The sequence below is a fragment of the Thalassophryne amazonica genome, chromosome 3, assembly GCF_902500255.1.
Source record: "Thalassophryne amazonica chromosome 3, fThaAma1.1, whole genome shotgun sequence".
Lineage (NCBI taxonomy): Eukaryota > Metazoa > Chordata > Actinopteri > Batrachoidiformes > Batrachoididae > Thalassophryne > Thalassophryne amazonica.
In genome coordinates, this window is record NC_047105.1 from 62,411,452 (window position 1) to 62,424,067 (window position 12,616).

Genomic DNA, 12,616 nt, shown 5'->3' on the forward strand with positions numbered 1-12,616 from the left:
ATAATCACACAACTGAAAAGCAACCGACAGCCGTCTGAAATCCACCTGAAAGCCGTCCTGTGAGACCAACACCGAAGTGGCTTTGTCCCGCGTAATGAACGGCTCCGTGGCACGTCCCTCCGCTTTTCTTTCCATGAAAAAAACTCCTGTAACAGTGGAATGTGCCAAAAAAGTGCTGAAGTTCCACGACTTCTGCCTTTTTGTGAAAGTCAGACGAGGTCCCGGATCAACAAAGCCTTCATGTTGGAAATGATCTGGTTGTTCCAGCGGGGTCTGAGCATGTCGATCGGCGCTCGGAGCGCACTGCGCTCTCAGCAGTTGTGGGCCGTCCTTAAAGCGGCAGTAACACTCCTTAATCTGTATAATCCCCATAAAATCGGCCCTGAAAGCCATATTAATTTTCCAAACGTGTCCACCTGGAGGTCTCTCTCAGTTTCTGGAAAAAAAATTGATGCAGCAAAGCTCCAAATCGTTCAGACATTTATTCGCAATAAAAAAACGACGAGAGGGGTGGACCACTGCTCACACAAAGCCTGCTCACAGGCGAATGACGCAACCGACAGGCGTGAAAAAACTCACGCATGCGCACGAAGGTTCAAGCTTGTCTGATGCAATCACACGTGATTCAAATCCATATGGTTTTTGAAAAAAATAAAAAGGTTGGATACTTTTCTAACAGACCTCGTATATATATATATATATATATATATATATATATATATATATATATATATATATATATATATATATATATATATATATATATATACACACACAACTGTGATTGCCATATTATTACAATATTTTTATATTATTTTCCCAGGTAGTATTTGGTGATGGTGCATCAGCTGTGTGTGATCACAAATGCCGTATCACACTTTGGCTCATGACAAAGTCCTATAAATGCCCTGAGGCCTTTTGGTGCCAGTGGTTCTCAAACCTATCCTCAAGGACCTATGCATGGTCCATCTCTCCCTGCTCTGCCAAAACTGACTGGCTCATTCAAGTGTGCAACCAATAAAGTACTAACAGACACCTTTTTAATGCTGGCAAATTTTCTAAATAGTAACTGGAGTAAGTAGGTATAGAAAATGAAGGAAGCTGTGGAAACTCCCTTTTGGCAAAGATCAAATAGGTGTAAGGAATAATAATTGGCTGTTCATAGCTGTGGGGCTAAATAATACCATGACCAGCCGTGATGTTGTACAGCAGGGGTGCCCAAGTTCGGTCCTCGAGATCTACCTTTCTGACACTCTTAGTTGTCTCCCTGCTCCAACACACCTGAATCCAATGAAAGACTTGTTAACAGGCTTTTAATGAGTCTTTCACTGGATTCAGGTGTGTTGGAGCAGGGAGACAACTAAGAGTGTCAAGAAGGTAGATCTCGAGGACCGAACATGGGCACCACTGTTGTACAGGATGCATGATACTGGTGTGTATTTCTCACATGTAGTAGTCGTGACAGCTGGCACAGTGCAGATCAAAGTCTGCTGTTCCAAATCTGGGTCTTCATGATCTGCTGTGGCTAATGTGGTGGCCTGTGGCACTCCCATACAGGGAACCTGGAGAAGGTTCTGCTGAGGCTTCTTCACAGCTGCTTCACCATTCCCTGCTGAAACAGTCCGCTCTCTTCTCCATTTGATCAGAGCAACACGGTCCCGAATGGACTTTCCGACTACCTTTACATCACAGTCCAAGAAAAAGCCGGATTCCACCTGCAGGACACAGGTGAGATGCTCACTGCAGCTCAGAACAAATCAAAGGTGCAACTCAAACCACAATGGATTGCCTTTCTTAGACCCTAATAACTAATGAGTTAATTGATCATGCTCTTGTTTCAATCAATATAGTGCATTCTGCAAGCCTATATCTTCGGCATCACCCCATCCCACTGATGTCACATCTAATTAAAAATCCTGAAGGTAGTGCTCCAAGGTAAAGAGAGGGCTGTAAAAGATCCTGGAACACTGCTGTCAGCTGGTGAAACACAATGCAGTCTCACTGTACCACAGAAGGTCAAAAACAAGCAGTATAACAGCCAAAAGAACGGAGGATTCTTTTACTAGAAAACATGTGGCACAGTCACATACACAAGCAGTTTCTTTTTCATGGTCTGTTTGCATTCCACCAGAGCAATGAGGGATTGATGTTAATTAGTTTTAGTAACCATGTGGAATTCCTTTACCATTTCCTGGGCCACAACCTCTGGGACCTCGTTCTCCAAATTGAACGTAAACTCAATGGCACCAGTGTCTTTGTATTTCCCCTTCAGCTTTTTAGGATCCTCTACCCACAGCTTGAGGGCTATGGATGACTTCTTTCCATCATCTTCTTCATTGAGCTCCACCCTGACACCTGTATCTTCTGCAAAAAAGGCATGATTCAACAGGTCCTTGATGGAGTACCTGCAAATACCACAAACATAATCATGCACAGACACATCAGCTGGATCAGAGCTAAATCCTGGAACAGAAACAAAATAAAACCATGCTCAGGTGAGGATCAGCTATCTCAACCCTTATTAACACAAATCCTGATCCATTTACCTTTCCTCCCATCTGTGACAGATACACTCCCCAATTATCTCCTTAATTTCTGGGTCACTGATTTTACTGTAGCTGGCTGGTTTCACCCCCTGGTGATGACAAGAAAAAAAAACAAGCAAAACAGCATGATATCAAAACAGATGCACAGTCCCTCGATTTACAACAAGCAAACAACACAATTCAAGTGTTTGTGATGTCACAAACACATGAATGATGGAGTCATCAAAGTGATGTTGACGCCTACAAACCAATAACAACTCACTCTGCATTGTTATTTTCTTCCAAATTATGCATCTAAAAACTACACAGACCTAAAATGATGCATTAAATGATCAGTTAGTTAGTTTTTTCAACAAAATCTGAATATAATCTGTTTATTTAAAAAAAATCCAACTTTTTTACACATAGCCATTTTTTGCTCCACCACCTCCCTGGTGGTGGCGTAACAGCTTGCACGTTGGACTGGGACACCAACGACTCGTGTTCTCTTCCCGATCGCAGCCACGCTCCCGACTGGCACTCTTAACATCGGTGCTGGGGAGGAGGGAGAGACACGTGCCGTGGGCCCGTCTGGAAACAAGCTTCGTGCTTTTGTTGGTTACCCATGTTAAATATGATCCTCTTCTTCTTCTAGGTCTCTTTAACGGTAAAATGTGCTTCCTTTGCCCATTTCACATGAAAGCAAGTTGTGTGCTTTGTCTAGACAGTATGTGTAACAGCCACATTTATGTTTAACATTAAATACAAATACGTACAGATCCTTCTGTCTGCATCTTGCATTCATGTCATCCTTGCGTGTGTCCATTTTCTGTTTTTGTTTTTATGTAAATGGAGCATAAATGACCTTCAACATTGCCTTTGACAATTGCAACAGTAATGACAGAAAGTCTGAGCACTGAAACTAAGCTTACACTGGTTACTTTGCGGTAGATCTGAGCAGCATTCTGGCACTCAGAATAGGGATATTCTGATGTTGCCATCTCAAGCATACACATCCCAAAAGCATAGACATCCACAGCCTCATCATAATGCTCCTCATACATCTCTGGGGCCATGAACTCTGGAGTGCCTGATGAAAGAAATCAACAAAGTGTGACATTTTACAATACAAGATCACAAATGATTAGCAATCTTTCCTTATGATGCCCAAACACAGAAAAAAACATTTTCAGATGTTGTGCCATTAATCACAGTAACATTTCAGTGTAACAAATGTCATAGTAAACTACTAAAGTTGAAAATTTATGCTAAATCCTGATACCATTTGACTTACTGCTGTTACAGAACTTATGTTCAATTGCTGCCTTAAAAACATAAGTAAACTCAACTTCAAGAAAAGCTTTTATTCAACTCAAGAAGGTAAGTTATATAAGCTGCCAACTGGGCAACTTGTTGAGTTGAGTTGCGTCAGGAAGGGTATCTGGTGTAAAACCTGTGATGATTTCCAATGTGGATCTCTGCTGGGTCCATTGTAGCAACCCTGAACAACTGGAGGCAGTCAAAAGATAAACAACCTCTAATAGGCCTGTCACGCCTTGACGATTTAGCCAGCGTATGCAGACTTATGAACAAATTGGTGAATATGCTGGCTATGTTGAATAAGTTGTGCACCTGTCATACCATGATGATTTAGCCAGCGTATACCACCAGGCCTGTATCCACAGAGCGGTCCAGCTTGGTACGGTACAGTATGGTACGAGTCGGAACAGTTAAGTCTGGCTTGGTTTGCGTTTCCACCACCAGCAGAACCCCTTTGTTTGATAGGCATAGCATGCAGATGCTGACGTGCACGTCACCGAGAACGCGTGTACACTGTCATGCGGCCTCGCCATCCACACAGAGGCCAAACAGGGTAATTTAACCTTTTTTCCTTTTCATTTTATTTTTGTCTCGGTGGATCATGGGATTTATTTTCATCGCTTGCAGAATGCTGAAGACTCAACTAATGTCTGTGGTAAACGCTGACGTGAATGAATGAGGCGCTGTGACTCTCAGCTTTTAAAATAAGTTAATTTTCTTGTTGTGGCACAGTGTGCCAGCATTCTCTGGTTCAGGCTGAAAAACACACCAAGAATAGACAAACACAGAGGGACTTCTGTAAAAACACTACGTTTGCTCAGCCACGACAAGGAACTAAAATATTTCCAGATGTATTTTTTTCAAAATCAGGATGCTTTATGTGGATAAGTTTTCATCAGGCTGTGATGATGAATCTGACTGAAACTGACAGGTAAGTGTATATTTACTCAGTGTGGAGAATGGTTTTAATATCTGTAACAGTCTGAACTGTTTGCATGAGGACGGCAGCTTTCAGTTGTTGAGCCAATCAATGAACAGTATCAATGGATGTATTTCGACTTGAGTATCTTACAAGAAACGTGTGTCAACAATCTCATAACTTACCTACAGCTTATGGCCCACATATGCGGGACGTATGAGACATACGCTGGCATACGCCAAAAATATTCTGCACGGCCAAAATTCTATGATGAACTCACCGTACTACAACGTATACCAGCGTGCTTCAACGTGCTCTTACCCATAATGTATTAGATGTATGCCAGCGTATTCTGTGTATTTTTCATACGGAGGCATATGGAGGTTAAATTATCCAGGTGTGACAGGACCATAAGTTATTTATTCAGCATAAACAGGCACAAACAAGACATGTTTCAGTTTTGAGTTGTGGAGAATATTCTTGTGTGAAAGTTACCAATCTTTAATCGATCCTCAACACTGAGGTAACTGGGTGCTAGATCATACACAGAGCAATGAGCAAATGGCTATTCTAACTGTAATAATAAGGTTACTCACCAATAAAATTACATATTTATTCATTGGCACCCAGCAGTTTGGTCAAATGTAGACCAAATTTTAATTTCAAGAAAATGATTTATCATGCTCTAACGCAATAAATAAATATCATGTTGCTCATAAACGTAAAACTAACCAATAACACTTTTGGCGAATGAGGCTCTTTTGAGTGTTGCCAGGCCCAGGTCTCCTATTTTGACAGAGCCTGTAGGACCAGTAATGAAGATGTTGTCACATTTCAGGTCTCTGTGGATGATTGGAGGAGTCCTTGTATGAAGAAAGTGGAGGCCTTTGAGAATCTGTCGACACCAGCTTCTAAGAACTTTAGGCTTCATCACCTTAAAGCGCTTCAGATACCTGTGGGAATACAAAGCATCACTTCAGCACCACTACCAGGACACTGAGGCTGCAATTTGCAGCAATACCAGGAAAAGATAATTGCTTTTGAGAGTGTACTGAGCTGTCATTGACGGTACTCGATGATCAATATTTGTAATTAGCTGAATTTGTTTGTAATTTGTGCTGATTTCATGGACCATCAGCTCCAGATGCAATGAGTATGTGGCTCTCTCAGAATGCAAAGTGTTATCGTCAAAGTAATTTCCTCATTTTTTACTGCCAACAAAGACTGTGATACACTGTAAAAAGCTCAATTAGTTACTATAAGTTGTGTCTCTAATTTATTTCCACTTAACATAACGAATTATGAAATTTCAACTTCACGAGTTATTGGCATTGCAACTCAAGGTTGTAAGTCAGTTCAGTGAAATGTAAATGTGTCAACCTAACTTAATGTGAGTTGAGTTTACTTGTGGTTTTAAGGCAGCAATTGAACTTAAGTTTTTAAGTTGAAGTTTTTACAGTATATTCTGTAATCAGCATACTAGATATTTATACAGGTTAAGGTAGAACACTATGACCATGTGGCGCTTTTTGCCTGAGCATGATTCAATGCACAGGCCCAAGGGAACATCCACGTATCACCTGGACAGGGCAGATAGATGCTATTTTTGAGAGGCAGCGATGGACTGATTGTCTGCCTGAGTGATTGCTATCAAGGACCGAGGGCTCTTCTATCAGAGTTTGTTGTTGGGTTGTTTCTTTTAAAAAATACCTGATCAAATTTTATTCCTCATGAGTCATAATTTCAGAAGGGGGATATAGATTTGAAGTTATGCTTATGATCCCTTTAACAAAATTTATCGCATTTTCTTCAAATCTGAGCAGAACATTCCAAACGTATATCGCAGAATAATTCAAATTTGACCATGACTGTCTGGGTTTCAACAAGACCCTTTAAGGACCACCCACAGATTATTTATTCTTGTGTCTGTAATCACTTGAAACAAACCCTCTTGTATTTTAACAAAATTTGAATGAGACATTCCAAATGCATGTATCCTGCAAAAACGTAACTAATCACTGTTGCTCTGGGGGTTGGTAAGGTTAGACCTTACTTGTGTGAAGTGCTTTGAGGCAACCTTGTTGTGACTTGGCGCTGCATAAATGAAAATAAATTGAATTCAATTGGGTTTCACCAAGACCTTATAAGGACCCAACTTTACTGAATAGAGTGTCAATTCTTGTGCCCATTGCAACTTTTTTTTTTTTAAACTGGACATACCAAATTAATGTATATCTTGCAGAGGTTATAAATTGACCATGATCAGGTTTTACCAAGACCCTCAAAGGATAGCATCTCATTGGGCTGTGACAGCTTGTGAACAACATCTTGCGACGGGGAATTTGTGCAATTTTGTGCGACGTTAGTGATGGTTCACCAGTCTCTCACCCAAGTTGCAGGGCAGCACCTGCATGTCGCTTGATTTTTGAACAGACAAAAATAATTGGACAACAAATTTCCTCCTGGACATCATTCTGCAAGTCCATGAATGGCTGTCCACACTTTTCTTCTTGTTTCTCTTTTTTTTTTATCATTTAATTATTTTTTATTTTATTATTGTTTACAGTGCTTTTTCTTCTGTGCCTAAAGTAATGGGAATTTCCACAGCCTCTTTCACACAATAGCAATATAATAGCAATCCACAGCCATCCTGAGCACTGTGCACAAATGTCATCATTTGAGCCACACCAATGGCGCTCAACATCCGTTAGAGTGCCACGTGGCATTCACATGCAAATCCTTGCACCTATGAAGGTTGCGCCAGTGCCACTCAACTTTCGTGTGTGCCACTAACATGTCAGTGGCTCTCGCAAAATGTGTGTGGATTACTCGAGATTTGCACCCGTATTTTTGCCAGTAGTCAGTCAGTGTGCATGAACATGTCAGGAGGACCAGTTCAGTGTGATTTCAAATGAAAAGGTTGTCACCTATTTGCCTGTTTTGACACGATTTTGTGTCTCCACCTACTCTCCACCAGTCGCATCTCGGTGAGATACTGAAGGGCATGCTAATGATCATAATTTATTATGTCCTGGCAGCTGTATGGTTTTGTTTGTTTGTTTATATTTTGTACCATAACCAATCACCCACAATAATTAATTAATTTTCAGATGCTTAATCATGTTAACCCGGGTTCACCCACAATGAACACATTAACATTTGGTCTTCAGAAAATATAACTCTTACACTTATTGAGATTTTTGAAAGCAGAACTACCAAAATTCTCCAGTATTCTATTTAATTAAATTCCAACATAGTAGCATGGTTATGGCGGCAACACAGCTGGTTGATTTTATTTCCAAACACGGTACCATAACATAAAAAGCATGTGTTGAATAGCATCTAATTTATTGAACAATGATCAAGCCAAGTGAATGCCATGGTACATATTGCCAGCGTGAGACGCTAGGTGCACAAGTGTGCATTCTTGTTTCTAAAACAACAGCCATTAAGTTACAAATTCAAAAGGGCACAGCTGAGAAAAGACTTGATGAGCACTCCTGGGGGAGTGGTGACTTAAAGGTTAGAGTAGTGACCTTGTCAACAGCAGGTTGTGGTTTGATCCTCTGAATGTGGGTAGGGAAGGTGAAAGAACAACAGGTATCTTGACGTCATTACCACCACCAAGGTGATGTGAGCAAGATCCTTAATTCCCAAATAGTTTCCAGTGTGAAGTTGAGCACTTTGCATGGCAGTTCCTGAGGCTCAGAACATCTGCTCCCAAATAAAAAAGTGCAAGAGAATTGTAGTCCAATTACATTTGCTGTATTTGTATATAGTGTAAGAAACGTTTAATCACAAAATTAATAAACTGTCTTACAACTGGCTGCAAATTATATTGATCTCTTTTAAAATGGTTTATGTAAGGAAGAATTTATGACTTGTGAAATCACATTGTTGCTGTTGTTGTAGCCACCACCATAAGACAATAGCTAGTGAGAACAGTGGCTAGCCAATAATATGAAGGAAGTTTATTTTATCTATTATATTGATTCGTAATATAAAGTGATTTTTAGGAAGTCTTTAGGGTCCGGACACTTATCTTACTGTATGGTTGTGAGACTTGGATGACAACCAGTGACCTAAGGCAATGAACAGATGTCTTTGGTGCTAGGTCTCTTCGGAGGATCCTTATGTACTACTGGAATGACTGTGTCACTCTTTTGGTGACTTATGGAGTCTCGTAGGAGCAGCATCACCTGCAATGCATGCTAACATCAGCTACGACATTTTGGCCATGTGACGCATTTCTTTGGGCATGATCAAGCACACAGGTGCCTCAGTACTGAGGACATCAGCTGGTGGAAAAGGCCAAGAGCACACCCACATTTCACCTGCCTACAGCACACAGAGGTCTACTTTCAAGAGGTGGGGACAGACCAGCTTTCATTCTGTGTTTGTGGTTTCGATCTCGGACCAAAAGTAGTTACATAATATGGTGGATGCAGCAAAACATAGCAACCAGCATGTGCTCCGTGACCTGACCTGTTTTAAAGCAGTTGATATATGATAATGCAATATTTTATAGATTGAGAAGCCAAATCATACTTTTACTTGACTTGATAAGCTAATGTGAAGGACATAAGAGTGAATAAACTCCTATGACTTATTAACATGACAGAAGTGTGCATGTACTGCCCACCAGTAGCTGACAACTGACTGAAAATTATATTGGCCTGGGTTTTTGTTTGTTTGTTTCTGGTTTTTGGTGGGTGGGGATGTAAGTTTGTGAATGGCATTTCCTTTGTTAAACCGTGGCACCTCTGCAAAATGGATGTAATTCCCCAAGGCCAGGCAAATCTGACCTCATAATATATATATATATATATATATATATATATATATATATATATATATATAAATACCCAAGCAGCCTCTGTGTGTGTGTGTGTGTGTGTGTGTGTGTGTGTGTGTGTGTGCATGCTTACATGTGTATGGCTTCAATCATGGAGAAACTGGGGAGAGCTGACATTTGCGGTTTGGTATGCTTATGTATGTTAATATTTTTGGGGAAATTAGCAATATTAGCTAACAACAGTGAACAACGGACATTGTGCTGCAATGCACCATGGGAGTTTGGGGTTTTAAATGTTATTGTGGTTCATGTTAGTTTAACAATGATGTTGATGTTATTGATTTATTGTGTTTTTGAAGTTCAGTTGGTATAGCCAGTTTAGTTAAGTGTCATGTTGCTGTTACCACAAGTGAGTTAATTGCCATGCTGCCGTTATGAGTGTAAAGTGTAGTGCTTTTGATGTCTTCTGCCACCGTCTCTGTTTGTGGGTGTGTAAAACTAAAAGCACCTGCTTGTGGCAGAACGCGTGCATGCGTGCGTGCGCATAACTTCGATCACAGACAAACTGGGGAGAGCTGGCATTTACTGGTTGGTATGCTTCTGTATTTTTGGTCATGGATGAACGCCGCCAAAACACAACGCTGATAGAACTAATATTTTTTGAAAAAACTACAGATACTAGCGAACAACACTGAACAATAGACGCTGCAAATTACATTCTGGACTCACACACCATTCCAGCAGGGGGCGGTAAATCATCTTTATATTAAAAGAGTGCAAGCATGATTTTATGTAAGCGCATAATATAATTGTAAACACGTTAAATACATGGATGACAAGAAAGTGAAAATTCCAGAATTTCCATTGTGGTCCATCTAAAAATCAAATGACAAAATAGAAGTTATAATAAAATAATATATAATAATACTGATGATAATAATAATAATAACAGTGTGTATATGATAACAAGAACCTAAATCATTTATAAATACATTAAGACAGTAACAGGAAATAAAAATCTTCGAAAAACTGTTGAGGTCTAAAGTTCTAAAAACATTCTGGACTCACACACCATCCCAACTCATTATAGAAACTTTGCATAATTTATTACCACCCTTGAAAATACCTATTTTATAAACACTACCCAATCTAGAGCCCTTGGATCTCCACAGGCAACACGCTAATTATATATATATATATATATATATATATATACACACACACACATACACACACACTGGACAAGTCATAAATTAAAACCTTTTATTTTTGTTTTGTTTTAACTTACGTTTTCAGTGTCCCTGAGGTCATTAGCTCTGTCACCAGAACGATACACTTCTTCCCTTTCAAAGGTGATTCCCAGAAATCATAAAATCGCACAATGTTCGGATGCTGGAGAGCTTTTAACATTTCTGCCTCCTCTTTGAACCGCTGTCTCTCAGCTTTGGACAATTTCCGTTCCTAAGTGTAAAGAAGAACAAAAATAAACAATTATGTCAATAAAACAGTAGGTTCCAATTTTATTTTTCTGTTGAAGCCATGTTTGATGAGATGTTTCAGCAGTGGCTACTTTGTCCAAAATATAATTTACTTTCAAGTGGTGTGTGGAGATTGATGGATAGACTCATCTTTAACATAAAACAGTAGCTAATGCTGCTAATATAACTTTTCACCCTCATTCAAATATTCTAGTGTTGGTCCATCGGCAGGGTTGTGTCAAAATTGCTTGTGACGGGATTATGTGTTGAGTGAAAACAAACTTAATATTTTGAGTCGGTTTACATGGGGGTCATATTCTGTGTATAAAACACACACCAGGAAAACAGACCAGACCCACAAGAAAACTACTGACTTCAAAAGAAATTACTGTAAAAGTCCAAATCAAGAACTTGCATTTATATCTGTTTTGTATCAAAATAGATTATGGGTTGAGAATGTGCTTGTTACTGTTGGAGACCATACGTGACGATGAATTTGAACCCCAAAAGCAGGCAGTCAGACTCAGACGGATATGAACAAAAACCCAGGTGATTTATTTCATCCATAATGAAAAGCAAAACCATACAGTTGATGTGGATAAACAGTGAGGGACTCAAGATTCAAAAAATAACAAAACACACTTCTACATGGAGGGAGAATCTAATACAGTAAATTACATCCAGAACTAGCACGACAGATGACACAGAAGACATGTAACCTTTGACAATGAACTGGCAAGGATCACAAACCCAGGTGTGACTAAAATACTGACTAATCAGATAACTAACAGGTGTACCAAATCAGGGGAAGGAAGACTACATACACATTTAGACTAAATAAACACAAATTTAATTTATTCATTTAATTAATTTAATCAAATTAATTTCATTTATTTCATTTATATAGTGCCAAATCACAACAACGTTGCCTCAAGGCACATCACACAAGGAAGGTCGAACCTTACCAACCCCTAGAGAAAGCACACAGGTGACAGTGATGATTTGAGGAAGAAACTTCAAGCAGAACAGACTCAAAGGGGTGACCCTCTGCTTGGGCCATGCTACTGACACAATTGACAACACAGATATACAAGAAATTTTGCGAGTCCATCCTGGTGTACAGGACGGGAGGCCTGCAGAAGAAGCCATCCACTCCCATCTCTGGATGAAGCCGCACCTCAAACAGAGAGAAAAAACAATCAGGTGGCAGAAAGACAACAAATACAGTATAATTTGTCAGCATTAGGCAACAAGAACAACAGAAGAAATGCTAAGGTGATCGCCGGGCAGTAGCCCTAAGTTTCACTAAAAGCCCCAGACTTTAGATAAAGTTTAGGCCACGGCCCGCTCTGTTTATTAATAAAATAATTTTAAAATGGTAGAAAGCATAGCAACATACTATGTCAGTATGCTAGCCATACGAAAAGGAAAATAAGTGCGTCTTAAGTCTGGACTTGAAAGTCTCTACAGAATCGGACTGTTTTATTGATGCAGGGAGATCATTCCACAAAGCAGGTGCGTGATAAGAGAAAGCTCTGTGACCCGCAGACTTCTTATTCACCCTAGGGACACAAAGTAC

The 12,616-nt window shown here is 39.8% G+C and overlaps 1 protein-coding gene across 1 annotated transcript in view; it reads right to left on the reverse strand.

Moving 5' to 3' along the window:
* The window catches only part of wnk2 (WNK lysine deficient protein kinase 2), an 89,697-nt gene that overhangs the window by 61,743 nt on the left and 15,338 nt on the right, over positions 1-12,616 (reverse strand). The window contains 6 exon segments of the mRNA XM_034166479.1: positions 1,448-1,715; positions 2,186-2,405; positions 2,547-2,635; positions 3,458-3,615; positions 5,497-5,717; positions 10,848-11,020. Coding sequence (XP_034022370.1) covers positions 1,448-1,715; positions 2,186-2,405; positions 2,547-2,635; positions 3,458-3,615; positions 5,497-5,717; positions 10,848-11,020 — 1,129 coding nt within the window.